The 26,278-nt window shown below is 42.4% G+C and overlaps 2 protein-coding genes across 3 annotated transcripts in view; one reads left to right on the top strand and one right to left on the bottom strand.

The window, feature by feature from the left end:
- Lrrc63 (leucine rich repeat containing 63) overlaps positions 1-8,586 on the bottom strand; it is a 37,297-nt gene extending 28,711 nt beyond the window's left edge. The window contains exons 1-5 of the mRNA XM_032917793.1: positions 8,367-8,586; positions 7,177-7,346; positions 3,395-4,084; positions 2,802-2,849; positions 486-646 (exon numbers count right to left, since the gene is read on the bottom strand). Of these exons, the coding sequence (XP_032773684.1) occupies positions 486-646; positions 2,802-2,849; positions 3,395-4,084; positions 7,177-7,300 (1,023 nt within the window). The 5' untranslated portion in view covers positions 7,301-7,346; positions 8,367-8,586. The remainder of the gene's footprint in view (positions 1-485; positions 647-2,801; positions 2,850-3,394; positions 4,085-7,176; positions 7,347-8,366) is intronic.
- A 5,679-nt stretch (positions 8,587-14,265) lies between these two features.
- Positions 14,266-26,278, top strand: part of Lcp1 (lymphocyte cytosolic protein 1) — a 98,821-nt gene continuing 86,808 nt past the window's right edge. Inside the window, exon 1 of one of the 2 annotated variants that reach the window (XM_032917974.1) lies at positions 14,266-14,538. The gene's annotated coding sequence lies outside the window, so the exon portion shown is untranslated. The remainder of the gene's footprint in view (positions 14,539-26,278) is intronic. The other variant, XM_032917975.1, reaches the window with a different exon arrangement.

Here is a 26,278-nt window from a genome sequence, read left to right as displayed (position 1 = left end):
ACTAGAAACACGAACAATTTCAATCCTATTTATCAGAATAAATGATGGAAAATTTAAAAAACGGCATCATTTCTCTGGAACTCAGCAATCTTTTAAACTTTACTGGTGGGCTGGAGAGATGGCTCAGCGGTTAAGAGCACTGACTGCTCTTCCAAAGGTCCTGAGTTCAAATCCCAGCAACCACATGGTGGCTTACAACCATCTGTAATGAGATCTGATGCCCTCTTCTGGTGTGTCTGAACAGCTACTTATATATAATAAATAAATAAATCAAAAAAGAAATAATGTTTAAACTTTACTGGTGAACCGAAGACAAACTTGGGTGAGTTAAGTTTGGCGACATGATTTGCCTGTGTTCCTGGGACGTGTCTGTGGTAATAGGAAAGGCTCCTTCAGTGGAATGAAAACTAACCTACATGGGGAAACTAAAGGAAAAAATAACTGATAACACCAAGGGCCATTACTATTAGGGAGGTCTAACCCACCTTGAAATTAAGTGCATTTCTTCCATATATTTGGCAGTTTACTATGGCCAAGGTGGTTAGTGCCAGGATTGTTTCAGAGCGCGTTGCTCCAACTGCCTTAAAGCCGTCCCCTCGTAAAACATGAGCATCTGGGTCTAATCTTCTCGTGGGTCTCAGAGTAACTAAATAAATAAATAAACAGATATCAAAAGATAAAACCACAGGGCATTATGACTTCCGCGGCTAGGCGACCTGGATGGTCTCACAAGGATGAATTAGCAAAGGGATTAGCAATCCAGATCACCTGGAATCAACTCCCCAGACCCTGCATCCTCCCAGTCTGGATTGGCCTGTGTGCCACATGGGGTGTCTTGCTTGTTACAAAACTGTCTTCACAAAATAAAACTGAATGCTCACTGATAGATTCTACCCAGAAACTTAGACTACAAATCCTCCTCAATAAATTAAATAAGCAACGTTTTTTGGTTGACAAAATAATAGCCATTGTAAAATCATAGCTCTGACATCACTTCCTCAGGAACATCTTTACTTCCTTCCTAAGATTCCCCTGATCTACGGCTCCAATGCTCTATACAGGTGACCTCTTCCCTCGGTGTATAGATTCCATACGGAGAAGGAAAGAAAACAAGAATCCACCTAGCAATTAACCAAGCAGAGACCACCGACACTTAAGCTTGCTTTATCGTGTCCCTGTGCATATTAGCTTGCATCAGACAAGGTCTGTGCAAGGATATACCAAACTGCAATTAGAAAATATTTTTGAAATTCTATGAAATATATTTTAAACCTGCAACTAATTTTTGCTATATTACTTGTAGAGACATTGTCTTAGGGTTTTACTGCTGTGAAAAGACACCATGACCAAGGCAAGTCTTATAAAGGACAACATATATTTGGGGCTGGCTTGCAGGTTCAGAGGTCCAGTCCATTATCATCAAGGCAGGAGCATGGCAGCATCCAGGCAGGCATGGTGCAGGCAGAGCTGAGAGTTCTACATCTTCATCAGAAGGCTGCTGGTGGAAGACTGACTTCCAGGAAGCTAGGGTGAGGGTCTTAAGCCCATGCCCACAGTGACACACCTACTCCAACAGGGCCACAACACCTAATAATAGTGCCACCCCCTGGGCCAAGCATATGCAAACCACCACAAAAATCTTTTTTGAGGCCATGTATACTGGGCTGGCTTTGAACCCGTAGACTTCTGCTTGTCTTGGTCTCCCAAGTACTGGAATTAAAGGTGTGGGCCCTTATACTCAGCTCCCTCAGAAACACATTTTATACATTGTCTATAACTGCTTCAGGAAGGATAAATGAAGCCTCCAGAAGAACCACAAGGTTCTTCAATTTCTGAAACTGACTGGACTTACTACAAATCTATTACAGTAAAATGTAATCACAAAGTTTAGAACGGTGTACAGTGCAATGTAGTGAACTCTGGTTATTGAGGGAGGGATGCCATGAGGACACAGGACGGGGAGTTACGACAAAAGACGGCAGCTTGCTCCCTGCTCACCACCCTGCTGACCCAGAAGCTTCTCTAGGTTTGGGACATCCGAGTTATGTCCACATTGTCTACTTTCTAGTGCCTTCAGGCACTGTTTTATGCACATTTTGGTAGATTTAACTATTGATTTTGGTAAAAACAATAGTCCAACAGAAGTGACTCAAAACTGGGACAGGAGCAGAACTCTCAATTAAGAATCTGTCAGCGAACTCTAATATGTTTCTGCTACTTTTCATTCATTTTGCTTTCCTATGCTTGGTAATAATAAGTCATTCGCCACATACTATATCCATCAGATTGTAGGTGATACACATGTGAGATCTAAAGTTGGGTAAATTTTCAGACAATGGTGTATATAGCACAGCCTGGCATGGACCTCACTATGTAGCCCAGGCTGGCCTTGAACTTTCAATCCCCCTGCCTCCACCTCCTAAGTGAAGGGGTGAGCCCTGTCTGCTACCACCTCTGGGAGCAGAACAAGGTCAACTCTCCCTAAAGATGGTTCTCACTTGTTTCTGTCAGATGGCTGAGGTCCAGGCACTTAGAATGGGGCCTGGCATGTGGGGGGAGAGACTGAAAAGTGTGCATCTATTGCCCCTCACTGGATTAAGAACACATCAGCTTCAACATTCTCAACATCCATACAACATCTGGCCCATTGTCCGTGTGTAAGGAATAACTGCTCAGTGAATGGCCTAACACTTGTTAGGGCACACGTGTGCCCTAACACTTACACAAACCAAATAACACACACTGGTGGTGGGCAGAATAATCTTACAATTTCTCCAAGAAAGTATAAACCCAGTACTTACTCTCAACTGGTTTCTGGGTTTCTGTCTTTCTAGTCATTACAGCATTTTCTAGATAAAAAGGGGGGAGGACAACTTTTAGATACCTTTGAGGGTGATTTCATTATAAGCATCATCATCATCATCATCATCATCATCATCATTGGGCTGGGGTGCACATGTCAGCACTTCCTGTCTCCTTCAGGAATCCTCTAGGCCACCCCCTAAATAGCTGTTTATCCTCACTTGAAGACTTTAGGCCCTATGTAGAGCAATGCCAGGCACCTTCTCACTGATTTCTTTCTAGTTTTTTGTTTTGTGTGTGTGTGTGTGTGTGTGTGTGTGTGTGTGTGTGTGTGTGTGTGTGTGTGTGTGTGAATGTCTGATGAACTTTCATCAATGCTATCTGGATACAGTAGCCAGGCTGTCATCCCTACCTCTCTAAGGACAGGTTGACTACTGGTACTCCCAGGCTGAGGTACCAAATGTTAATTTAAATGTTCTCTCTCTCTTTTTTTTTTTTTCCTACCTTAAAAACTATCCACCTCCTTGTACTTGTCTTTCTCCTCTGTTCTTAATGACCCCACTCCTGAAGACCACGTTTCAGTTTTACTCACCTATCATAATCTGCCTTGGAGGTTTTCTTGGCAAAGCAGGCGTTGGCAGAGAGTGGGCAGGCGGGAACGAACCGGTGTTCAGCTGTATCACTTTACCTATGGTTGTCTTAGGGAGTGGGCGTTCAGACCACTCTGGTTCTGGTATTGCAGACGAAGCGCTGGATATGGGGCTAAGCACTGTTTCCTTCACATCTTTGAGAAGCGGAAGCTCTTGAATATAGTGTGAAATCTTTGGTGCAGGGCGAAACTTTGTACCTGAGTGCTTAAACCTAGAGGCTATAAGCCTAGAGTAAGAAGGGGGTAAAGGTTTGGAAATCTCCTCGGAAATAACTAAAGTGTTGCTAAATGGCTTTTTAGTGAGATCGTCATCTTGTTTGCTTTTCAAGGACTTTCTGGCTCTTTTTATTTGGCTTAGCGTTTTCCTAAAAACTCTGGAAGATGCGGACAGACATCGTGGAATGAACATGGAACCGGCGGCGCTCTTTGGGACCTTCCAATGAAGGCGGCGAACACCGTGTGGATGCGGAAAAATGTTAACCACTCTTTCGGATGCATCATGCTCATAATCAAGACAGATGTTTTGAACGCTGGCAGGTTTTTGTGGTTGAGAAACACTTTGGTCGACTTTCACTAAAGCGCTTTCCTCGGTGTCGAACTTTCTGCGGGCCTCCTGAGGTTCTCTAGCGGAGCCTAGGCGGGATAAAGGGGGAAAGGGGCGAAGTTAGCCTCTACTTAGCAACCTCTCCAAACAAAGCTGCTAAAGGCTGATTTTTGTTTTTCATTGCTCACTCAGCTTCTAAGAACAGACCTGTTTAGCTGTGGGGACTTCTGTCAAGCTGATAGGAATACACTCCGAGCAAACAATTGAGAAGCTCACCGACTTGGAAAGGATGGAGCAACTCTTGGAAAAACAAAAGCGGTGGGGAAAGGTCCAAGACATAAAGAAGAGATTGGAACAGTCGTCCCGGAAACTCTGATCGTGTAGATGGCGACAGTGACTTTTGATGAGATGACTCTTTCATCATTAGCTTTCCCCATCCCATTTTTTAAAAGTAAAGAGCAACATTTCTTTTTAACGCCAAATGAAAATATAAAAGCAGTCTTTCAGACTTGGGGACACACTGATATTGACTAGAAGATACTGTGTCTTTATTTCTCTGCTAAGAACTCTCTCCTCACTTAGGTCCAGAGTCCCCGGAGCATGAATTCTTGGGTACCTCACTGCATCAGATGCACCTCTCCTTACCTATGGGACAGAGTGTCAAGCGTCATCTTTCTGTTCTTAACTACAATAAATTCCCAGTGAGGAGGGAATTGATTCATTATGGCAGAACTTCAGTGGGAAGATACACAAATGCTTTACCCAGTGTCTCAACTCCTCCTTCTCTATACAAGAGAACAGAACTAGGCTCTGAGAGAGGAACAGTGGATAGCGCCATTGCCATCCGTTAGCCTTGTTCTCGGACTCTCCCTTCTCCTTTTGGTGGCTGGAGAGGGGCATATTTCAAACCAATTGAGGGGACTTGCAGAGAGCCATGTATGGACTCCTAGGAGTGTCTACTGATGGGGAAGCTGGTGTCCCCCTACCACCTAAGCAACCGTGTCATTTCACCATGACCTTAGTTGTTGTTGTTTTAAGGTATTCTATTCCTTCTTTTCCAGTACTGTCCTCTGCTCTCAGAAAGCACATGGTCCCCTCTTCTATTCCACTTCAAGACAAGGTTTGGTTCAAGCCTTGCTCCTACCCTAACAACTTCTCATAGCTGCTAACCACACCTGTCTGTATGGCTGCATGGACACCTAATGTGTCCAGTGCTGCTTTCTCCTGTCGCTTTGGGTCTTCATTTTGTGTGAAGCTCATTATTACTAGCCAACTAAAAGGTGATGTAAAGCAGAAACAAAGTCATTAAATTCTATAGGATGAACGGTATGTTCTAACTTTTGGCTGTATGAACATTGTGGTTCGGTGTTTTAACGTAATCTTATAAATTAGGCTTGAACCACTACATTTGTTCATTCATTGAGCAAATATCTCAGACATCCACTATGAACAAAGTACTCTGGATCAATGTCAGTCAAGGTCATAGACTCTCCAAGATGCCAAAAGCAAACAACCTTTGTAGTGCCAAGGTTGAGAAATTCTGCACTGGACTATGGCGTTAAACCAAAAGACATTGGAAAAATCCAACACAGAACCCGATAAGGAACCATCAATCTGCATGGCCATGGGTGCTATTTACAGATCAGCTTGTCAATAGAGAAACACAGGACATTACAGAAACACAGAAAGGATGACATAGAAATGGCACGACCACGGTTGTGTGGGATTTGGAGGTAATGGATTTCCTGCCTTTTTCACACCTTTGATAGGCATAGATGAAAGTATAACTTTGACATTATAAATAAAGTTTACAGTGTAAACATTGGCATCAAAATAATACAATCGGTAAAGCCAAGTGGTAGAGGAAATTCAGAAGGGAAAGACAAAAGAAATATCATTGCTCTTATGAGAGCAGTAGGTAATGGAGACATACGAAGAATAGGATTAAACAGGTGTGACAGGATTAAATAAAGTCACATTTAAACGCGGCTCATCTTTAACGTTTTATTTTGTAATGTGCATGTGTTTTTGCCTCCATAACATGCATGCCTAGTGCCTGCAGAGACCAGAAGAGAGCACTGGATACCCTGGAACTGTGAGGCACCAAGTTGTTGCTGGGGATCGAACCCTGGTCCTCTAGGAAGAGCAGCCAGTGCTTAACCACTGAACCATCTCTCCAACCCCTATCCCTCCTGACAGAAGATGAGGAGCAAGGTCTGGTTTGTTAATTATTTCATCACAAGTTCCTATATTGCGCTTAATAAATACAGTCAGTCTTCATTATTTGTGAAGACTTAGCCAGCGCTCAATTACCCTACACTAAATTCCTAGGGAAAAATAGAAGGTCAGCCTCCTTTAAGACTCTGTTCTCAACATTTTCATCAACCAATCAACACATTTATTGTTGTGGTTATATGCTCTGCATTTAAGGACATATTATTTGAATATGTAGATATAATTAAATATACTTTCTTTTTTTTTTTTTTGGTTCTTTTTTTCGGAGCTGGGGACCGAACCCAGGGCCTTGCGCTTCCTAGGTAAGCGCTCTACCGCTGAGCTAAATCCCCAGCCCCTATACTTTCTTAATATATAGAATATATTATTGATTTGTTAACATAGACCTCACAGCCAAGCGCCCTATACACGTCAAGAAGTTCATCTGATGTGGTGTTCTCTACCAATCACATTCCAACTCTCTTTTGCTTAGAATGAGCTTCAGTGCTACAGTTGGGAATAAACCAAGCAGAGGAAGGGGGGAGGGGCACGGAAATTCCAAAACCATGGGATTAAATAGCCCAGGAAAGGAACACATGTTTATATTACAGGGTCTGAAACAGGAAGGCAGAGTTAATCCTGCACCATCCAGGTGGGTACTGGGTACATGTGTGTTGGGCAACTTGTATTTTCACCTAAACACACATTCCCATGCATAGAAAGAACGATTGATTTGGAGATTTCAAATACGTTTTAGCAGTGAGTAAACTCACATCCGACAAGTCCACGAATGGGGATCAATCAGTGAGCACACCTAGAGACCTGATTCTTGGCTGTTGTCGCTTTACGATAAACATTCTTCCTTATGGCTACTAGTAACGGTCTTTACTGTGATTGTAAATTATATAAAGCAAGGGACTTCTATGGACAAAACCACAGCAAGGTTAACACACAGATCTGTACATACCTGTTTGTACTATACGAACTTTCTTCTTTACTAAAGGTAGTTTAGGGAGCTTTGGAGGTAAGGGTCTTCGAAGAAGTAGTGGGTGCTGCTGGGTTTTGAATGAGTGATAAATTCTCTTTCTCATAGCTGTCAGTTAAGTGAGAGCTGAACTTCCCGAGAATGAATTGTTACTGAAAAGAAGTGGTTATCACTTAGAAAATACCCTTACAGAAACCATTCTGTGCTGCTACTATACTGAGTTCAAGCAGGCTAGCTTTGTAAGGGGAAAAAAAAGAGCGAAAGACTTTCTGTCTTTCTTAAACCTCATGCTTAAGCCTGTATTGAAACTGTCATTTTAAAAATGCTTCAAAAATAAGTTTTAAATGATTTTTTTTCACTCTTCTTTAGAAGTTGGGGAATATACTTGTAAGCCCAACACTTGAAAGCCTGAGACAGAAGCATCAGCCTGGGCTACTCGGGGAGGGATGGCTTCTTTAAAAAAATTAGATTAATACTTAATATAGATAAAAACACATTCTATTATTAATCAAGACCTTGCTAACATTTCCCGTGTAGGAACAAAATTCAACCAGCCAACGCCATTTTCAATTAGTAAATGGGGACCTCCCTTCCCCCAGTATAGGCACGACATTTCATTCACTATCTCCCAAATAGTAGAGATTCAGAAGCGATTTTGGAAAAAGAAAAGAAAAGAAAAGGCCTCTGAAATCCCACAATATCTAACCTTATACAAACAAACTGTTTTCTTGTATGGCAATGGCTTGTTTTAACTCTCAGCTGACTTAATTTGTCCATAATTACGCAACTCAAAAATAAGACAGGCTTTAATACAATGAGACGTTCCAGGACGGCGGGGAATCCCAGAGAATAGGGAAATAAGAACCCCAGATGTCCTCCTTCCCCACCCCCCAAAAAATGAGTCTTTGTTTTCAGGGCAACCTCAAAAGTGCCTGGCACTGTGCTGCTCCGCGGGACGCCGGGCAGGGAACCCTGGTGCGGTGCAGAAGAGCGGTTTACCCGCGAAAGGTAACTGCAGGCCAGCGCTCGCTCCTGATTTGCCGGCTGGCCGCGCGTGCCCGCCCGCCACAAGTTTTCTTCTCTAGTTGGTAAGGAGACGGTCCCCCACACCCCACTCCACCCCGGCTCCCAAGTGTCGGGCTCCTACGGACCCTGCCTTCAAGCCAACAGACCAGATTTCCCACATCCATCTCCTTTGTCCCTGAGTCCTGGCTGCCAGTGGCTGTCTAGAGAGGTCTTCAGTTAGGTCTCCATGTTCCTGCAGGACGCAGCTCCATTAGCAGCACCCCAAGCCCAGCTACGCTCATAGTGAGGACCACCAACCAGGATCCCTCTCCCAATTTGCCCCCCCACCCCCACCCGCATCCCGGCGAGCGGGGTGGGAGGCGCAGGCGCCCGAGTGTTGGGCGTGCCAGGAACAAGGGGCGGGGCTCAACACTCCGCCCAGCTACCCCGCCCACTCGATCCACCCACTGATTTCGCCACCCTGGGCCAGCGCCCTCTGATTCTGCTGAGGGCAGTGCAGGATGCCCGGAGGCTGAAGTGGTGGAGCCCGGAGGAGTGGCTCCACGTGCAGCTGTACGGAAGGCTGTGGTGACAATCGTTATTACTATTCTTACTCTTAAAACAGTGGCCACTATTATTTTCTTACTTTTCTCCATGACTTGATACGGGTGTCTGGAGTCTGGGTTGGCATTTTCTAATAACGCTACACTTTTGGGCAGCTGTCCATCGTTGCTCATTTTGCAGTAATACCCTGTCTCCAAATCGCACATTCTGTTTTCCTTCTTGACTCTTGGGTGCAACCTGTTTCGTCTTTCTGAGCCTTTAAAGTAAGTTCTTGGTGGAAGTGGAACTGTGTGGGAACGAGAGCTGTAGGCAGTGGTTCCAAAGCGCTTTAAAAGGACACCCAGGTCTCACTGTCACGGTGGTTGGCTGTGATTACAGGTGTTGGTGCTTTTTTTTTTTTTTTTTTTTTTTTTTTTTTTTTTGTGGTGTCAGTGAAAAATCTCCCTCTTCAGTGGTAGATGTGCCGCGTATGTTCGCCTATTATATGTGCTTACTTCTCTGGAGATTTGAGAACGGAAACTGGAAAGAACCTATTACAGAGGCGGGGAAATCCAACTGAGAATTCAAGTAAGGGGCACTTCCTTTCAGGCGTCTCCCTTATATATTTCTCTTCTTGTGGAAATTTCAATAGCACCTGGGGAAATCAGAGACTTCCAGATTCGCTTACTAACCAAGTCTTCCCTTTTCTCCGAAGAGCAAGCATGTATTTTGAAACGATGAGAAAATAATAATTAAAAAGGAGTCTGGGTAATACTGCACAATTGTTGTCCTTTGGGGTATTGGTATGTGGTTTTGTCATATAGATTACTTTGTTGTTTACTAGGAACTGTTTCCAAACCAGGGGTTTTATTCCGTTTTCTCCTGTGTTTGCTTTAGATTGATTAGTTTCCCAGAAGGACAGGAAGCAGACAGAAAGGCAAATCTGGTGGCCAGGTTTGTCTCAAGTAATGTATATTATTCATATTTTGTAAACAGCAGACATGTTTCCATTCTTAAGGATAAAGGTGTGGGGGCCAGTCTCTGCAGCCGGTTCTCTATTCTTGAAAGCTGAGAGTGACTGGAATACGGTTTCACTGACGGATGTGTTTAAAATGTATGCTTAGCTTTGCATAGTCAAAAATCAAGGCAAGTGCATTTGTTAATTAAAAAAAAATGCTTTGTCATTCCCTGCAGGTTTCTCCTGGCAACTACCATGTCAGAACCCAGGGCAGTTTAATATGTGATCTCTGTAGTTGTAAATATTTTGTCTTCTGTGACTATTACTGTAACTATAGCTCCAACCATTTAGGGAAATGAAATAGTAATGAAAATTAAATTGTTGGTTTGATATGTCTTCTATGCCCATGTCAGCTCTTCTGCCATACCTTACACGTTTTTTACATGGGGATGACGGAAGCACAGGATAAAAATTTGAAAGCCTACATTTCACTCAGTTCAGATAACTTCAGCACTGCTTGTATTTAATTTGTTGGTTTTGAAAGTACGGCTACCTCCCCTTCCCCTTCCTTCCTTCCTTCCTTCCTTCCTTCCTTCCTTCCTTCATTTTTTCCTCTTCTTCCTCCTCTTCCTCCTCCTCCCCCTCATCCTCCTCTTCCTTCATACTGTTTATCTCCTAGAAAGGAGGGTGCTCCCTCTTTGCCTTTAAGGTTCTATTTCACCTGCTGTACAGTTCGGTTGGCCAGTTCACTTGTGATCGGATCTGCCATTTGCCAGAACCTCTGTGGGCCAGAATGAACTGCAGTGCTGTCGCTCTGTTAGCGGCTTGTGTGAAAGCAGCCCAGTTCACAGTGAGCGCCCAGGTTCTAGGCATCCTGCATCATGGTGGTGGTTGTTGTTGCTGCTAAACTGAGATAAAAGCCTTCTGGGAGAACAGAGACGGGAGCACCCGACAGATAATGCTATCGGTTGTCCTAGGGATGGAGCCTACTCAGAGACCTCAGATTTGCCTTTGGTGAAAGGACGCCACTGTTAGATGATGTAACATGTGTGCTAGGCGTCTTCATCGTTTTGCAGACCTTTGTTTGTTTGATTGGTTTTCCTTTCTTTTTTTTTTCTTTTTCTTTTTTTCTTTTCTTTTTTTTCGGAGCTGGGGACTGAACCCAGGGCCTTGCGTTTGCTAGGCAAGCGCTCTACCACTGAGCTAAATCCCCAACCCCTTGGTTTTCCTTTCAAACATGACCGAAGTTTGCTAAACACTTTGGCCAGTCTGGATCTAAGCTAACATCTTACTGTGTGGAAAAAACAAAACAAAACTGGAGATATGTGTATTCTTTTGCCTGGGTCCCTTCTAGAGGATCCTATAAAATGAACAGTTATCTCGGAGTGTGTATTGGTTCTCTATTGCGTCCTCAGGGCACTGAGATGCTTTTGAGAAACAGTAGGTTTTTTGTTTGTTTGTTTTTCCTGGCCTGAGTTTACAACTGTTGATATTAGCTGTGCATACTCAGCGTGTCTTTACTACCAGTCGCCCCTGTGCGACTTTAAAGACATACATTTATGTCAAGTGCTCTCAGGCTTTAGCGGAGAATGGCTTTGCCTTATCACAGATGTGAATGAAACCTTGTGGTAGAAGCAGTTGCTAGACGTTGCTCTTCTAACCCCTGTGTCTCAGCGCGAAGCCCAGAGCTTTGTTCCTGCTCTACACTCTTTGGGGGCCTTAGTTTCCTTCTCCATCTCAAGATGGATGGGTACTTCCTTTCCTTGGTTTGAGTTAGAGATCCTGGGATTCAAATCAAAAGGAACACGGTGCCAACCAGGAAATATCATGGGAGTGACATGGTGGAGTTCGAGTGTGTGGAAGAACAATGTCTGTGTGTCCTTAGCACTTATGTCTGTGAATTCAGCCATTTGTTCTGAAGTGAAACATCAGAGCGCCTGTCTGCACACATCCCTTTGCTAGGCATTAAACCTCAACTTTACTAATTAAATATTACTTTTAGGCTTTATAATTTCAGCTACATAAGTGAAAGCTTACATCATTCCCAAAACTTTGCTGATCTACTCACTTGAACCAATGTTCCTTTCTTTCGCTTCCCCTCCAGTTTAATATTAGGTTGTTTGGGTTGTGTAGTGTGACTTACACAGGCACTTTCCCCAAAACTCAGGGAGAATTTGTCTTTCTTAGATGCAATGATCATTTTTCATTGTAGGCTATATATTCTACAACTAGATGATATCAGACATTTTTATGCCAAAAAGTTAAATAACACTTCTTTTCTTGTTGTTATTGTTAGGAACTAGAAAAGGACAAGTTAAGACCTGAAGGTTAGATAAACCCCCTGCCACAGTGGAATACCCTAACCAATGGACACAATCATGTTTTGGATAATGGACAACAAAGACATATTCCTAAGGGAATCCCCTGTCCCTAAATTGGTGAAATAACTTGGTACAGACGTTTGTAGATTTGGGGCTTAACCCTGTAGGATCTTAACTCGGGGTCAAGGTTCAGTTCCCTTGATCAATCAGTCCTGGAGAGTATAATCAATAACCCATCCCTGCCTGACTGAGATCAGTGTTTGTGTGGTTTGTGAGGAAATCTCTACACACTAACGTTAGAAAGTTCCCTTATAATGGCAGGCTGTCTAGGCCTTAATATTCTGTCAAGGCCTTAATATTTTACCTAGGTCCTGACAGTTATGTTGACAAAGGTCACTGTCCTGTATGTTCTTAATTACAACATGTCTGATTTATGACATGTAAACCAGATTTGTTAGTCACTACATGGAAGGCCCCGTTGTGCGGGGCTCTTGAGAATTCTAGTGTTTACATCATATTTAGACAAAGGCAGTGTAGCTCTGCCCTTTGGATTCTAATCCCCATGCTGTCACTTGTTGGCTTGGCTTTCAGGCTCATTGCCCAGCATTTCTAAGCCCCTGCAGTTTCCTTACCTGCAAAGCTGAGGAACTTTTGATAATTGAAACATCCATATGCTTGCAAGGTGTGTGGAGGTCATCTCTTCCGCTGAGCCTGTAACCTCTGGCACTTGGAAATGCTTTGCAATGACTTTTTATAGAGCCAATAGCAGCTGGTCCTCTTCAGCAGTGCAAAAGACAATGTGCTTTTCAAATCTACCATTCTACTTTATTCTTCCTGTCTGAACTGAACATATGTTTCACTCAGAGGTGTATTAAAGACTACAGCTTGTGTAAGGGAGTGATAATGATGGGTTAGGTTTAGTTGAGCAGAGGTCGCCTGGACATGCATTGATGTTGGGTCTTTTGCCTCAGCTGGACAACTGCAGCAGTATCTGCTCTCTTGTGGCCATGCCGTTGACAGTGATGCCACAGTTCTGTTGGATTTCCACTTGTATAATGCACTCGTATCAGACCGTTTATCGGGACTGACGTTAATGAATGTTCTAGGACACTGCTTCGCTGTCTAGTTCATGTGACAGCCTTTCTTGCTGATGATACAGGAAGACTCCTTTACTCTGGCAGTCATTCCAGCTGAGGCAATTCTTAGCAAAGGAAGAGGCATGGCATGTGGGAGCCTGAGGAAAAGAGCTGGGGTTTGTTCTTCTCTTCCAAGCAAGGCAGCTCTACTCTTCTGAATTTAGCACGTTTGGCTCCGCCACCGACTTGCTTTCGAGAGTGGATTCTATGGCAGAGGAATTTGCTTACAACCCACCTAACGGGGTGCCTTGAGACTTAGTCTGTGCCCCTTCTCTACGCTGGAGTCTTGGAAACCTTGCCTAGTCATTGCTGGAGGGGGACTTCCCTCATGATCCAGAATACTATACACACCATCTCTTTCAACCCACTCCAGAACAGATCATAATGGGATAATAGCTGTAAGGTACCCACTGTTCTCACTGGGTGAGGAAAGACGGAATGATCTCTGTTTATTCAGCTCCAAGTCCATGACTGGGTTCAACACATTAAAAAGATCACTTCCCGGGCTGGAGAGATGGCTCAGTGGTTAAGAGCGCTGACTGCTCTTCCAGAGATCCTGAGTTCAAATCCCAGCAACCACATGGTGGCTCACAACCATCTGTAATGGGATCTGATGCCCTCTTCTGATGTGTCTGAAGATAGCTACAGTGTACTTATATATAAAAAAATAAATAAATCTTTAAAAAAGATCACTTCCCGAAGATTTGTAATGGGGTGTATCACTTTACGAAGGTGTTACTGGGAAGAAGAAAACCCTCTCTGCTTTCTCAGTTGGGGTGTTTGTGGTACATGCTTGTGGGGTGCTGGTGACTTCAGTGAAGACTAGAAATGCACAAAGAATATAATAGCTATATTGGTGATCCTGGTGTTTGGAGAAGATTGAGAGCTATACACCAATGCAACAAAAAGATGCAACAAAAAGTAGAACCAGGGGGTTAACATCCGGCTTGGCTTAGCAGAAATTATTTAGTTAGGAACGAGAAGGACCGGTTTTGCTAATCTTGTACTGTGAGCTGTTGTGATCTTAAAGCCATTCCTGAGGACTTGGCTCAGGGCACGTCTCAGAACATGTGTTTCCCTTATTTATGTCTATTTCCAAAGGGAAAAGAGTTCTCTGGGAGAGGTGTCTTATGTAATGCACAGAGACCTTAGCCCGATGGGGCTTTGAAAGCTTCAAGAGCTTCCTATGGTGGAGGCTGGGATTTGTAAACAAGCTGTTGATAGGCTGTGGCTAAAGGAATAAGGAAACTTGAAGGGAAAGGGCTCCAGAGGAAGTACACGGGAGGCCCCGTCCTGTCCTGTGCGAATAATAGACTTCTCTCAAGTGGCCTCCACCCCGCAGAAACAAATGTGCAAAGATCCACAGACGCGCTGATTCCAGGTATCTCGGCTTTTTCTCTAGAGTAGGAGGGAAGGGGTTTTGTTGAGGACAGGAGGAAGGAAGGGAAGCTCATTCTCTCTGGGGAGGTCACATTGGCGTCGCCAGGTACAGGCTCCAGATCTGGCCTTCTGAAATGGGGAGAATGAGGTGGCTTTATGGTTCACTTTGAACAGAGGGTGCGTTTCTTACCCGTAAGCGCCGGACATTTCCATGGGAAATATTACTGAGCCATCCGTAGCATAGCCCCCTTCCACCTCCGCTGAAAGGTGTGGGAGAGGAAGTCTGAACTGTGTCGCATTGTCCGTCTAGAGGCAAGCAGCTGCACTTGCTTCACCTCACTGACCCTGCTTCCTTGCCTCTAAGAGCTTTCCTCTGTTCCTGGGCTATGAGTCTATCAGAAATTTCTACCCAAACGATTCTTACTCAGTCACTCAATGTGCAGATGAATAATGGTTGGATTTGTTGAATTTCTCACATATCCTGGCGTTGGAATACAAATGCCTTCATCTCTACTTTCAAGGACTGTACTGGGTGATTTTAGGATTTAAATATTATTTATCAAGCTTTGGTGGATAGAACCATTCACATGATTTAGTGGCAAAGTCAGGTATAGGAGGAAAGATACAGGTATATGTGTGTATATGCACACATGCAAGCGTGTGTTTATATGTGCACACACACCCATTTGTACAGTGAAACAAGATCATCACCTTTGTCAGTTCACGTTTTCCTATTGAAATTGTTCTCAGATGGCGCAGAAGGCGAGAATCATCTTCTGCTTTCAATACAAGCTGTGGTTTTACAGACTTAGCGTCTTGATTCTCAGTCTGGCCAGATACTGTTTATGAGATGCTGAACTGGGGAATATGAGATTTACACATAATTTGTATAGAAAAATCATGTTATGCAGATTTAAAACAAGCAAAATCTTACATAATCCTTTCCTGGAGAAATAGCTGTTGATACTTTCAAGTACTATACATACACACACATAAACACACCTAAGTATTTATATTGAAGGGCATTTACAAAAAGCTAATAGAAAAAGGCAATTTGATATTCAAGTACATACACATTATATATTTTCATTTTTAATATACTGTTAAAATTCTATAACCTGTAATTCCTCTAAATATATAGGATTTTCCCAGGAAATTTATTTCAAAGCTCTTTAAAATGAGATATTCCATATTTTTTCTTCTTCCAAATCACTACCAGCTGTGAGTAGTAGTGAATAGCAGCTGTGAGTAGTAGTGAATAGCAGCTGTGAGTAGTAGTGAATAGCAGCTGTGAGTAGCAGTGAATAGCAGCTGTGAGTAGCAGTGAATAGCAGCTGTGAGTAGCAGTGAAGAGCAGCTGTGAGTAGTAGTGAATAGCAGCTGTGAGTAGTAGTGAATAGCAGCTGTGGGTAGTAGTGAAGAGCAGCTGTGAGTAGCAGTGAAGAATAGCTGTGAGTAGTAGTGAAGAGCAGCTGTGAGTAGTAGTGAATAGCAGCTGTGAGTAGCAGTGAACGCTCTTTTTCCTTGTCTAACTTAGTGGTTCTCAACCTTCCTGATGCTCCGACCCTGAAATGCTCCGACACCTCATGCTGTGGTGACCCCAACTATAAAATTATTTTGTTGCCACCTTCATAACTGTGATTTTTTCTTTTGTTGTGAATTGTAAGGTAAATATCTGTGTTTTCCACTGGTCTTAGGCGACTCTGAAAGGGTCGCTTGACCACAAAGGGTCATGACCACAGGTTGAGAACTGCTGCTCTAACTGATGCTGGGAATTAGCCAAAATTTAAATTTTTGTTCCTCTGATATGACTAAGAGAGGATGTCAGTGGCCTAAAAATGTACCTCCCTCTTCTACTCCGAGAGGGGACTCAGGGGCCGATGTACTCCCACCCAGCAACAGTGTAGTCTGTTTTCTAAGCACACATCTGTTAGTGCTTCTCAATGCTGAATTCACTTAGAGCCTTTGGAGGACCAAGGTGTGATAGATCCGGGGGATGCATTTTCTTCTTTCTTCCATGCCATGAGAAAACTGATCTTTGCTATACCTTCCACCAGCACCTGCACACTGGTCTGCAAGCAGACTTCCCTGAGTGCACGGTGACGGTGCTCGTGGCTGATAAGAAGCTCACTGAAGCCTTGAATAAGGAGAATGTGAGAAGCCTGAGAACGTGCTCTCTTCTTCCACTCCAAGAGGCCTTAGTGTGCAACCCGTCTCACACCCAGCATCAACACCTCGTGTTTCATAAGCACACTTCTCTCTGTGCTTATTAAACACTGTGGTTACTGTGTGACAGGACGCTTAGGAGAGACTGGCAGCAGCACCGTACTTTAGTCAACATGGTATTTGATTGGTACCAGCCTTAACCTCCCTTACGGTGCTCATTACTCAATGTGTTTTGTTGCAAATGGCTTATCCTGGTGCCTTGCCCGTTTTTACATTGTAGTGTGTATTAACCCCCCCCCTCACTCCCACCTGTCAGAGATGTTACACATTGTGGATAACTAAAATGCCCAGTTTTCTTACTTAACGAAACTCCCGTGTGATTTAAGAAGCAATATGTGGGGGGGTTGAGGATTTAGCTCAGTGGTAGAGCGCTTGCCTAGCAAGCGCAAGGCCCTGGGTTCGGTCCCCAGCTCTGGAAAAAAAAAAAAGAAGAAGCAATATGTGGTTTGAATAGCTGACACCACTGTTTACTGATTATTTGAGGTTAAGTTATTCTGCCCTCCAAGCCTTACCTTTCAAATTTATGAAACTGTGACTCAATGGAATATGCTGTCGATGACCTTGTGAAAAGTGAGTGAGATCGAACGAGAATGGATTGCTACAGAGGCTGGAGCATTGGGAGTGCTCATTAGGGCTTGAAGAGACCGCACTCGCTCGAGAGATAAAGGGCTGGCTATGCCAGAAGGGAGGAGCACATAGCTTGTGGGAGTGTTGGGGTGTACATCTATGGCTCCAATGCTTAGAGGACAGAGACAAGCTGACCCAGGGGCTTGCTGGCCCACTAACCTAGCTGAACCATTAAGGTTCAGTGAGACATCCTATCTCAAAAACTAAGATTAAGATTGACAGAGAAATACAGCTGAAGTCCACCTCTTACCTCTGTATACTCATGCATGGGCAGCAGCATGTACAGTTACCCACATATGCATAACACGCATGCGCGAGCACACACACACATATACACATCATGAATGCATGTGGGCATGCAAACTAAAACAATCTAACAAAAGAAGAATGAAAATATTTATTAAAGGCCAATTCCTTTTCCTCAGCAATTCAAAAGGAGGTGCTGCATTCCTCAAGACCATTATCACACAGAGCTGGCCTTGTTGCTAAATCACATGAAAATGAGACATGAACCGGAGGTAAGGTCATGGCAATCTGCAAAGCTGGGCAAACTGTATAACACTGGACACAGTAGACTCTGAGGGATGGGGTGTCCAAATGAGACTAACAAGATGGCTTCTAAATGCACAAAGCAGACCCTGACAAAAGTATAAGGAACCATTGCTAAGTCCATCCCTAGAAAGGGCCATTTTTGTTGTTGCTGTTAAACATGTTAATGGGGCAGTAGAATTTTTAATAGCAGCTAATGGGCTTGCTTTAAGAGGCATTTGTTTATACTGATACCCACTAAATAGTGACTGTTCATCCTTTTCAACAAACATGAAATATTCACCGAGCTGGATGAGTACTTGGCCACAAAGTTAATCTCGATGAATCTCAAAGGATACTCATGAAGGACCCAGATTTGCTGGGTGAGAGTCTGGGTGGAGAAGCTGCAAATGAAAATGTGGAAGGAGCTTGAACATCACTGTCCTGGCCAATAGGGAGGCTCTGTGCCCTGTGTTAATGCAAAATCCCAGCTCCCATTTAAAAGGGATAAGAGTTTACTCTGCAATCAAGATGAGTGACCATAGTCTACAGGAACACTGATCTAAGTGTCCCGACAGTCCGTATTCTAGTGCCAAAAGGTGTCGTGGAGTTTTATTGTAACAGGACAAAGAAAGCCATAAATCAAAACACTTTTCAAATACATTTGGTGGAAACATCAGAGGTAGGTTACAGCCAAGAGAGGAATCTGTTATCTGCCTCAGATGCTATCTGATACAATTTTTGGCCTTTGATGTTTGGAAACTAGAATTTGGTAAGTTAATACATTCCAAAATGGTTTTTATCTGCTACCCCACAGAGTGTGAGGTCCGGTTTTATCTGTCAGTCATGGGATGTTGGGTCCACCACAGAAGTGGGCAAGGAATGGCTTTGTGGGGGTCTGAAGACAGTCAGAGATAAATTACAGTCCCGTCTGGACCTGCAGCATACTAATCCTCCCTGTCACCATAGTCCTAATGGGTCCATTGGCCTTTGCAGACACAGCGTTTCTTCCTAAACTCTCCTCCATAGTTCCCCTGTTAGACAAGTGCCATATTTTATACATGTGGGGACAGGCACAAGTGTTACTTGACATAGCTAGAGAGGCTCATTCCTAGGATCTGGTGTAGATGAATCTGAGCTATAGGAGGGGCAGAAGCCTTCGGGAGAGTGGGATAACTGGTAAAGCCATTAAGAAAGAAACTTCTAGATTGTACCAAAACTCTTAGCCATCATCAGATTTGATTTTTTTCTTTCTGTCTGTCCTCTATATCTGGCATAACACTTACATGTGGTATATAGTGCCCTGGCTAGTTTTATGTCAACTCGACACAAACTAGAGTCAGTGGCCCAAAAATGGCCCTTTCTAGGAATGGACTTAGCAATGGTTCCTTATACTTTTGTCAGGGTCTGCTTTGTGCATTTAGAAGCCATGTTGTTAGTCTCATTTGGACACCCCATCCCTCAGAGTCTACTGTGTCCAGTGTTATACAGTTTGCCCAGCTTTGCAGATTGCCATGACCTTACCTCCGGTTCATGTCTCATTTTCATGTGATTTAGCAACAAGGCCAGCTCTGTGTGATAACGGTCTTGAGGAATGCAGCACCTCCTTTTGAATTGCGGAGGAAAAAAGAAGGAACTTCAGTTGAGAAAATGCCCCCACCATACTGGCTTGTAGGCAAGTCTAAGGGACCCCCTTTATTAAAAATATATTATTTTCTCATATGATCACAGTTCCCCCTTCTTCTATTCCTCCCAGTTCCTCCCCGCATCCCTTCCTTCTGGATCTACTCAGTTTCTGTCACTCATTAGAAAAGAACAGACTCCACTAAGAGGTAACAACAAAACATAACAAAATAAAAAGCTAAAACAAAACACCTCATATCAATGTTGGACAAGGCAAATCAACAAGAGAAAAAGAGCCCTGAGAGCAGGCACAAGAAAAGGCCACTGACTCACACACTCAGGAGCCCCATTACAACACTAAGCTGAAAGCTACGATATATACACAGAGGTCCTGGGGTAGGTCAGGGCTGGCCTGCGCTCGCTGCTTCAGCCTCTGTGAGTTCATGTGATCTTTCCTCAGCTGATTTAGAGGAACTTGTCCTCTACTCCATCCCTCTGGCTCTTTCGGCCTCCTCTTCTGAGGACTTCCCTGAGCTCTGAAGGATGGGATTTGATGGGGACATCCCATTTAGACCTGTGTGTTCCAAGGTCTCTCTGTGTAATGTCGGACTGGGGGTTTCTGTATTTGTTTACAAGGTACTGATCTGTGATAGAGCAGAATATCGTTAGGAGACATTTTATTCTTACCTTTTTTTGTTTTTTAGACCAGTAGTACTGGTTTTACCATAGTTCTGTGGGCTATCTAGTCTCTGGTTCTTGGTCACCCAAGCAATGTTGACATGGGTTCCACGTAGTGCAGTGGACCTGAAGTCAAATCAGACATTCTTGGTTACTCCCACAAGCTTTGTGACATTATTGCCCTGGCATATTGTGTAGGCAGGACAGATTGTATATCTAAGATTTTTGGCTGGGTTGGTGTTTATGTTTCTCTTTTGGTAGCCTGTACAATACCTTCCTACACCAAAGACACTTAAAATGTAGGGGTTAAGTCTCTGTGTAGGCAGCAGCTCCACTTCTCCATATTTAATATGGTGCGTAGGTGTTGTCTTTAGCAATGGAACCTTGCTGTCAGTTTGTGGAGAGGCTCCATAGCCTTGGCAACAGCCTGGGTTGTTTAGAGATTTCCACAGGAACCCTTTGGCCAATAACTCAACTGGATGTAACCCAGTCCTGGTGCTGGAAGCTTCATTTGGTGACAAGAGACGGATGACTGGGACTCCATCTCCCTCATTATTTGGAGACTTCATTAGGATCTCTTTTATATATTCGGGGAAGTTTCCATTGCACCAGCTTCCCGTATCACTCACAAATGTTCCTCAACTCCAGCTGTCTCTTCCTGGATTACCTCCCTCAACCCTATCTCCCTTTCCACTTTGCCATCTGACCAGTTCATTCCCATTCCCTCACCCCCATCCACTCATAAAATCTATTCTATTTCCCCCTCCTGAGGAGATCTATGTGACACACCTGCTCCCAGCTTCTTCCTCTATGCCAAACCTCTCTGGGTCTTTATATTGTATCTTGATTATCATTTATTTAGTGGTTAATAGCCACATATAAGCAAATATATACCATATTTATCTTTCTGGATTGGTATTATCTCTCTAAGGATGATTTCCTGCAAATTTCATGATGCCATTTTATTTCCACAGCTGAGTGTAAATTTATTGTGTACTTTATTGTGTAAATGTACTACATTCTCCTTATCCATTCTTCCGTTGAGGGACGTCTCCATTGTTTTCAGTTTCTAGCTCTATGAATAGAGCAGCAATGAACATGTTTGAGCAAGTGTCCTTGTGGTAGGATAACGTGTCCTTTGGGAATATGCCCAAAAGTGGTATAGCTGTATCTTGAGATAGACCAATTCTCATATTTCTGAGCAAGCACCATACTGATTTTCATAGTGGCTGCACAAGTTTGCACTCCTATCAGCAATGGAGAAGCGTTCCCCCTACTCTGCATCCTCTCCAGCATGAGCTGTCACTTGTGTTGTTGATGTTAAGCATTCTGATAGATGTAAGACAGAATCTCAAAGTAGTTTTGATTTGTAGTTCCCTGATGGCTAAAGATGTTGAACATTTAAGTATTTAACATTTTCTTGATTGATGGTTTAAATGGGAGGGGCCACATCACTGTGGCAGTGCCAACCCTGGGCTCGTGGGTTTGGATGGTATAAGAAATCTGGTTGAGGAAGCCATGAGGAACAAGCCATTAGGCATCACTCCCCTATGGCCTGTGCATTGGTTCTCACCTGCAGCTCACTACCCAGTGCGAGTTCCTGCCGTGACTGCTCTCAGTGATGGACTGTGGTCTGAAAGTTGTAACCTGGAATAAATTCCTTACTCCACAAGGATCTGATTTTGGTATCCGTGTTTTATCACAGCAGTAAAAGCCTAAGGAGTATAGTATCATCCATTTCCTTTTATTAGCAGAATACAACTGTTATTTAGTTGATTTTTAAATCATAACTCTACAGTGAGACATCTTACATGTTAGTCAGAAGCATCAGGAATTAAGATATAAGCCTCCTGAATGTTCTCGTATAAGAGATCGATGTCGTTGCTATAATTTGGATAAGAAGATTAAACCCTTATTTTTGGTTCTGTCTAGCTATATATAGTAAATGGAGTTTACATTACCCTGTTAAGTATAGGCGAGCTATAGGGCACTTGACACTGTGGTAGTTGTCTTAATGTTTTTAGCATTAATTAAAAACATGTAAGTTTCTGTATGTGTACACACACATATAAATATATAATGTTTACTTGTTTTGGCTGTAATAATTTGGAATTAAAATATAGATAATCCAAAATGGAGTTTCATTTGGAAGATTTTAAAATAAGGTTTTTTTTGTCAGTTTAAAAGCTAGATTTATTAACCCAAATTAAATAATGAGAAAAGTTTTTTCATAAGACAGTGAAAATACTTGAATCTTTTAAACATGCAAACTAGTTTTGAGTATGGTAAGGGTCCTGAGTAACAAAACAATCATAGTAAAAAGCATAACTAATGAAAGAAATTATCTTCATATATAACTTCATTAAAACCAAAATTATCGATAGTTTATCATTTAGGGATGTACCAAGTAAAATATTAAATATCAAAAGCAAAGCTTAAAACATGAAATTATAAAAGGATTTTAAAAACACAAAAAAATAGAGAGAGAGAAAAGGTCAGGTATTTGTGGGGCTCGTTTATTGACGCAGTTGCAGATGACCAAAGGCCAGCACTGCTGAAGTCTTCCTGGGTTCCCAGACGAAGCTGGAGTGTTTGATGGCGGGCAGGTTATCGTCCGGAGACCAAGAGCGGGCTAGAAGTACCTGCAGACAGTCTTTTCCTCCAGTCAGCCTGGGATCTTTGAATTTCTAATGTATATTTTCCTTTTTAAAAAGATTTATTTATATTATTTTATGAGTACACTGTAGCTGTTTCCAGACACACCAGAAGAGGACATCAGATCCCATTACACATGGTTGTGAGCCACCATGTGGGTGCTGGGAATTGAACTCAGGACCTCAGGAAGAGCAGTCAGTGCTCTTAACCGCTGAGCCGTCTCTCCAGCGCTTGTATATTTTTCAAAAAGGATAAATCATAAGAGAAAGCCAAAACTTTAGCCAGTTTTAACAATTTATCAGTACTATTTACTTGTCTCATAGACCAGAGTTTATAAACATATTTAAATCTTTTTTATTAAAATAGAATTTCCCAATCATTATGCAATTTAGCAGGAATGCCCCACATAGGAATAATTTTCTAAACAAAATTTTTCGTAAAGTTCACAAGAAAAGGCTTTGCCCCATGGAAAAACATAAATTAAAGTGTGACAATGTTTAAACATCTGTTTAGTACGAGGATAAGATAAAGTTCTTGTTTTTCTAAGCCGTCTTAACGGACACTGCTGAGACAGATCGACCCCTAAGCAAACACTGTCATAAGCAGAGAATCAAGCGTGAGTCCTATCTTGGGACAGCGAATTTTGACCTTAAAAATGTAATAACCTTATACTTACCTACGCCTGAGCCACTTTCTGTAAGTTTTATGTCCACAATACCTCTATGACATACCTCCTTTTCTCGCTTATTCCCTTCCTTCTCCACCGCGGGACAATCTTCGCCCTGCCATCCAAACTCCTCTCTCATCCCAAGTCATCATTTCTCCCTTGAGTCCTCCTGTAGTTTGACTGTTTTTAAAATCACCCTTACTATTATTGTTACTGTAGAATCCAGAAAACATTTTTACCAAATTCATTTGAAACAAAAACCTGGGAAACTGTATCTAAAACACATAAAACATGTGTGTGGTATCTTAGGTTCATAACAGTTACAAACAGGCAAAATGCATTAATAGTATTGCTTTTTTAACCAATTTAAATCATTTATTAAAATGTTAAGCCATTCACCAGGCACTTAGCACTTGTTTGTATTTTTACCAAAACAGTCATTTCTCATTAGGTTATGCTTTAGTAAGCAGGATAAAGTTTGGCATTTTTTACTTTATTTCTTTTGAGCCTAACATTAGTTAGCAGGCATGTTGCCTAAACTGTTTTCTTTAAAAATAAGAAGGCAGAAACAAATACTTGTCCCAAACATATAATTATGATGGACGATGTTTTTATAAACTCTAAAATACTTTTTTTTGGTAAGCTTTAAAGCAGGTTTAAAATGATACTGAAAAGAATGTTGTGTATTAAACATGTCTGACTAAGACACAGACCTTGAAGAATGCAGTAGTGGTTAAAATATTCTTAAAATCCTTTAGAAGCGTGTATTTATGTGCACTCGTGTACAAATACAAAACATATCTAACAGCAGAGAATAAACCACCCCCTTAATCCTGGAAACACAGAGTTTAGCATCCAGCAACTACCCAAGAAGAGCTGCACCCAGCACAGGAGAAATCATCTCGTAAAACTGACGTCTGTCCTCAAGCAGGAGGGGACAGTCTGTAGAACCAGAACCGAGCTAAGAATCAAGGAGATGGCAACTTGGACAGAGCAGTGTGATTACGGATGTCGCCGTCTAAAAACAAGATTTTTCTTTAAATTTAAAACCTCCTGTAAGTTGTCCTAAAGGAGGCTCTACGACCCCATTCTCCTTGGTTCATTTAAGTGGCCACGTCGATTAAATACACGCGTCATCTTTCGCCATCATACTGCCCTGCTGATTTGTGGATTGCAAGTGTGGTCAGTGTTAGCCTGTTGAGATGTCTTCTCTTAAATTTTAGTTCCTTGTGAGCCAAAAGGAAGCAGAGCTAGTCTGACAGTTTTAGATTACGTGAGTGCTTGTGAGTCAAGCTGAACTGGATCACGTTATGTCCACATATGACACTACATATATCATGCTCAATATTGTCATCGACTGGGACTATATCTCCTGTGGTCCTCGATGTAAAGAGAAAGTGGCACACAGACCTTTCGTGAATGCAGGCACCCACTATCACACGTTGTCCAGCTTTAATGAAAACATTCAATGGTTTTATACTGACATTTTGAAATAAAATTTATAGTTAATTCATAGTCATTTAGAATCTGTTCCGCGAGGAAATCCTTATCAAAATCTATATATAAAACACCAACTTTAGTATTTGAATGGAATTTTTTATGACCTAATGAATCTTTTTATGTAACTGAGTAGTGTTTTAAGGTTTTATCAAACAGTACATCCAAAGATATCATTTTAATCGATTTTAGGATGTACCGAGCTTGTGGGACATTTGTGTATTCATCAATTGTCAAATTATCCCCATTTGTAATTCCGAGAGTACATATTTTAATTGGGCATTACTGAAAAATTTTCAAAGTAATAACTTTAGCACACAGCAAAATGAGGAGCCGAAGTGGACACTTGGTTCATTCTTTTTATTCGAACAGCACAGAGTGAAAAAAATTATTATGAACATGCATGGCACAATTACAGGAAATCTAGGTGCATCCAGCTTTTTTTTCCCAAAGAACAAAGTTTAAAGTTTATATCCCTGTCTCTTTAAGACGTGAGAAAGCCTTAGTAGCGTAAAAGATCAAACGGTGAAGTCTGTCCTGTGGACTTGTAATGTCTTTTCCTCTCTTCAAGAGCTAAATAGCTGAGAGAGAGCTGCGTTGATGAAAATGTTTAAGCCAAAGGTTCTCTTTCTTTCTTCTTCTCTTTTTCTACTCTTGATTTACAGTGAAGCCACATCATATTTCCCATGCTTGCACTTGTATCTAAAAGAAAAAGGGAAGAGGTACAAGAAGACTTTTTGTTTTTCTGTCATTTTGCTGCGTTGTGTTTTGGTCAAGCATAGCCCTCTGGCCCAGTGTCAGTGTGGAGTACAGTTCCCTTCCTAGATCCCACAGTGCTGGTCTGACTCTCGTCTTGGGTCGATCTGCCCAGGATGGCTCCATACAGATATTTCTGCAGCATTTGGTCACTGCAAATGCTCAGGTGGCCACCTTTTCCTAACCTCTTATCAAATGAGAACAGATAGAGTTTAAGTTCATTCATTTCGAACTCTGAAGTGTTAGAAGTCAGCCAAGCCCTCAGAATATCACAGGGAGAGGAAGAGGGCTGTTCCCTCGACCTAAGCCAGTGGTTCTTGACCTTCCTAACACTGCGACCCTTTAATACAGTTCCTCGTGCCGTGGTGACCCCCAACCACAAAATTACTTTTGATGTTACTTCATAACTGTAATTTTTGTTTCCATTATGAATCATAATGTAAATATCTGATATACAGGTTAGCTGATGTGTGGCACACGGGTG

The sequence above is a fragment of the Rattus rattus genome, chromosome 12 (genome assembly GCF_011064425.1).
Source record: "Rattus rattus isolate New Zealand chromosome 12, Rrattus_CSIRO_v1, whole genome shotgun sequence".
NCBI lineage: Eukaryota > Metazoa > Chordata > Mammalia > Rodentia > Muridae > Rattus > Rattus rattus.
Note: the sequence above shows the minus strand (reverse complement) of the source record. Positions and strands in the feature narration are given on the sequence as shown.